The 3,118-nt window shown below is 43.0% G+C and overlaps 1 protein-coding gene across 1 annotated transcript in view; it reads right to left on the bottom strand.

Moving 5' to 3' along the window:
• PECR (peroxisomal trans-2-enoyl-CoA reductase) overlaps nt 1–3,072 on the bottom strand; it is a 49,380-nt gene extending 46,308 nt beyond the window's left edge. Inside the window, exon 1 of the mRNA XM_011932304.1 lies at nt 2,871–3,072. Within this exon, the coding sequence (XP_011787694.1) occupies nt 2,871–2,994 (124 nt within the window). The 5' untranslated portion in view covers nt 2,995–3,072. The remainder of the gene's footprint in view (nt 1–2,870) is intronic.
• Between the last annotated feature and the right edge of the window lie 46 nt (nt 3,073–3,118).

Genomic DNA, 3,118 nt, shown 5'->3' with positions numbered 1-3,118 from the left:
TTTTTTTCTCAAAAGACACTCCATCGCTTTTATCAGAATCTCAGAGAGATCCATGTCTTCCAAAAGACTAAAAGACCATTGTCCTAATGTTTTAGTTTGTGGTAAGAAAAATACAGTTTATCACCTTATTCCAGGGGTGTAGTTTTTGGCCAGTGCACAGTTATGCAACAGGATGAAAGTTCAAATAGCACACTTATGCAACAGGATGAAAGTTCAAATACATAAAATCCCACTGAAAATCCTTCAAGGTGAACTAGGGTCCTATGCATCTGCTGAGAAGCCTAGTAGCTGACCTTTGCATGAATTGATAACTGATTCTGATTTTCTTACAGATTTTCCTGAAAAAGGAGAGAGTTTGGTGTTGAGAATAAACTGGGCAGTAATGGTGATGAGGTTATATCATGGCCTTACTAGGAAATGTTTTTGCTTTTTTTTTTTTTAAACTAAAAATATAGATGTTTTCTTTTTCAGTTCATACTATGCCAGATGTTGGAAACAGTGGTAACCAAAGATAATTTAGAGGTTCATTAAAAAATATTTAAAAGACGAAGACAATTTTAATTACTCATAATTAACATTATTTTCAGAAAAATAGCTAAAAATCTTATAAACTTCCTTCTGGTCTATTTTTGCATGTATAATACTTTTTTTTTTTTTTTTGAGACGGAGTATTGCTCTGTCACTCAGGCTGGAGTGCGGTGGCACGATCTTGGCTCACTGCAACCTCTGCCTCCTGGGTTCAAGTGATTCTCCTGCCTCAGACTCCTGAGTGGCTGGGATTACAGGCACATGAAACCCTGTCTCACCATGTTTGCCCAGGCTGGTCTCGAACTCTTGATCTCGTGTTCCACCCGCCTCGGCCTCCCAAAGTGCTGGGATTACAGGCGTGAGCTACTGCACCCAGCCCTGCATGTATATTTTTTATTAAAAGCAAAACTGGGCCAGGCACAGTGGCTCATGCCTGTAATCCCAGCACTTTGGGAGGCCAATGCGGGCGGATCACCTGAGGTTGGGAGTTTGACACCAGCCTGACCAACGTATACAAACCCCGTCTCTACTAAAAATACAAAATTAGCCAGGCGAGGTGGGGCATGCCTGTAATCCCAACTACTTGGGGGGCTGAGGCAGGAGAATCACTTGAACCAAGAAGGGGTAGGTTGCGGTGAGCCGAGGTGGCGCCATTGCACTCCAGCCTGGGCAACAGGAGTGAAAGTCCATTTCAAAACAAAACCAAAAAAAAGTAAGATTGGAATGCTATTAGGTTTAGAATTCTACTTTTCCCAATAATATGGTATGCATTTATCCAAATAAGTCTTCAATAGCAAGATATTTATTTATTTATTTATTTATTTATTTATTTATTTATTTATTTATTTATTTATGTGACAGAGTATTGCTCTGTCACTCAGGCTGGAGTGCGGTGGCACGATCTTGGCTCACTGCAACCTCTGCCTCCTGGGTTCAAGTGATTCTTGTGCCTCAGCCTCCCAGGTAGCTGGGACTACAGGTGTGCACCACCATGCCTCACTAATTTTTGTATTTTTAGTAGAGATGGAGTTTCACCATGTTGGCCAGGCTGGTCTCGAACTCCTGACCTCAGGTTATCTGCCTGCCTCAGCCCCCCAAAGTGCTGGAATTACAGGCGTGAGCCACCTCGCCAGGACAAATAGCAAGATATTTAAATGGAAGCATTATATTTCATTGTAATTGATTTAACTATTTCCCTCATATTGGATTTTTAGGTAATTTCCATTTTTTCACTACTCAAGACTACATCCTTGCATGAAAAGCTTTGCTTGACTCTGTTTCTTTAAATTCCTGAGAAAGGAATTACTGTCATAGAGCATAAACATTGTGAAGGTTTTTGGATCTTTTTTTCCAAATTGCCCTCCAGAAATTTTGTAATAATTTACATTCCTGCCTTCTCATTCCTGCATCAACACTTTAATTTTTCCCAATATTTCAAAATTTTGTTAGAAAAATGAAATCTTACTGTTTTATATTTTATTACCAATAAAGTTGATTATTTTTTCATATGCTTCTTGCCTGTCTGTAGTTCTTTTGGAACACTTAGTCCATACTATTAATCTAATTTTTCTATCAGTGTGTTGAATTTTTTCTTTGCGGAGTCTAGTGGCTCAGCCTGTAATTCCAACACTTTGGGAGTCAGAGGCAAGGCAGGAGGATCCCTTGAACCCAGGTGTTCGAGACCAGCGTGGGCAACAGAGTGAGACCCTATCTCAAAACCAACAAACAATTTATCGATGTTGTAAATATTTTTCTTCATATGCTCTTAAACTTTATACATTTTTTTAATTAAATGAGGATTTACACCTTCATACAGGCAGACTGATTTATGTTCCCCTTTGTGGTTTATTCCCTCACTTATGTGTTTACAAAGGCCTTCCTTCACCCAACTTAAGGTAAATATTCAGCCTATTTCCTTGCTGTGGTTAAGAGATGTGAGAAGATACTATGAGAGACTCTCAGTATGCTTACAATTTTTTCCAGTTAAATGAAGTCTTCCCACGTTTCCTAATCACTCACATTAAGCATATAGAATGGATGAATTTTAAATCTGAATATAAAACTAATTGCACAGCATGTGTCACTGCTGTTCTTATTGCCTATCTCGGGCACAGTCTCTTTGGCCTGAGTGGTCCCTTTAGTTTTTAACCAGTGGCTCCATAATTCCTTAGGAAGAGCTGCTCTCTTTTGTCTCCATGGTGGTCTAATTTCGCCCACACCTGCCCCCGCTTTGCTCTGCAGCTCCACACTCCCCCAGCCCCGCCGAGAGCCCCTGGCTCCCGATTCCAGGTTACCCCAGGACACCCCAGCCATGTCGGTGCACCAGCGGCCCGCTCACGTACCCAGCTCCAAAAGCTCCTTCACGATGGCCTTTCCGATGCCCGTGGCCCCGCCGGTGACGACGGCCACTTGGCCCTGCAGCAAACCAGACGCCAGGCAGCTCCTGCCCTTAGCCCAGGAGGCCATCTCTGCAGCGGCGTGCCAGAGAAGCTAGCTGAGCGGGGCGCCCGCTGGTTCTCAGAGCCATTCGAGGCGGGCGGGAGGGCAGGGCAGAGCCCGAGCCCACGTGACCGCCAGGAGCCCGCCCCCT

The sequence above is a fragment of the Colobus angolensis genome, unplaced genomic scaffold (genome assembly GCF_000951035.1).
Source record: "Colobus angolensis palliatus isolate OR3802 unplaced genomic scaffold, Cang.pa_1.0 Scaffold95, whole genome shotgun sequence".
Taxonomy (NCBI): domain Eukaryota; kingdom Metazoa; phylum Chordata; class Mammalia; order Primates; family Cercopithecidae; genus Colobus; species Colobus angolensis.
Note: the sequence above shows the minus strand (reverse complement) of the source record. Positions and strands in the feature narration are given on the sequence as shown.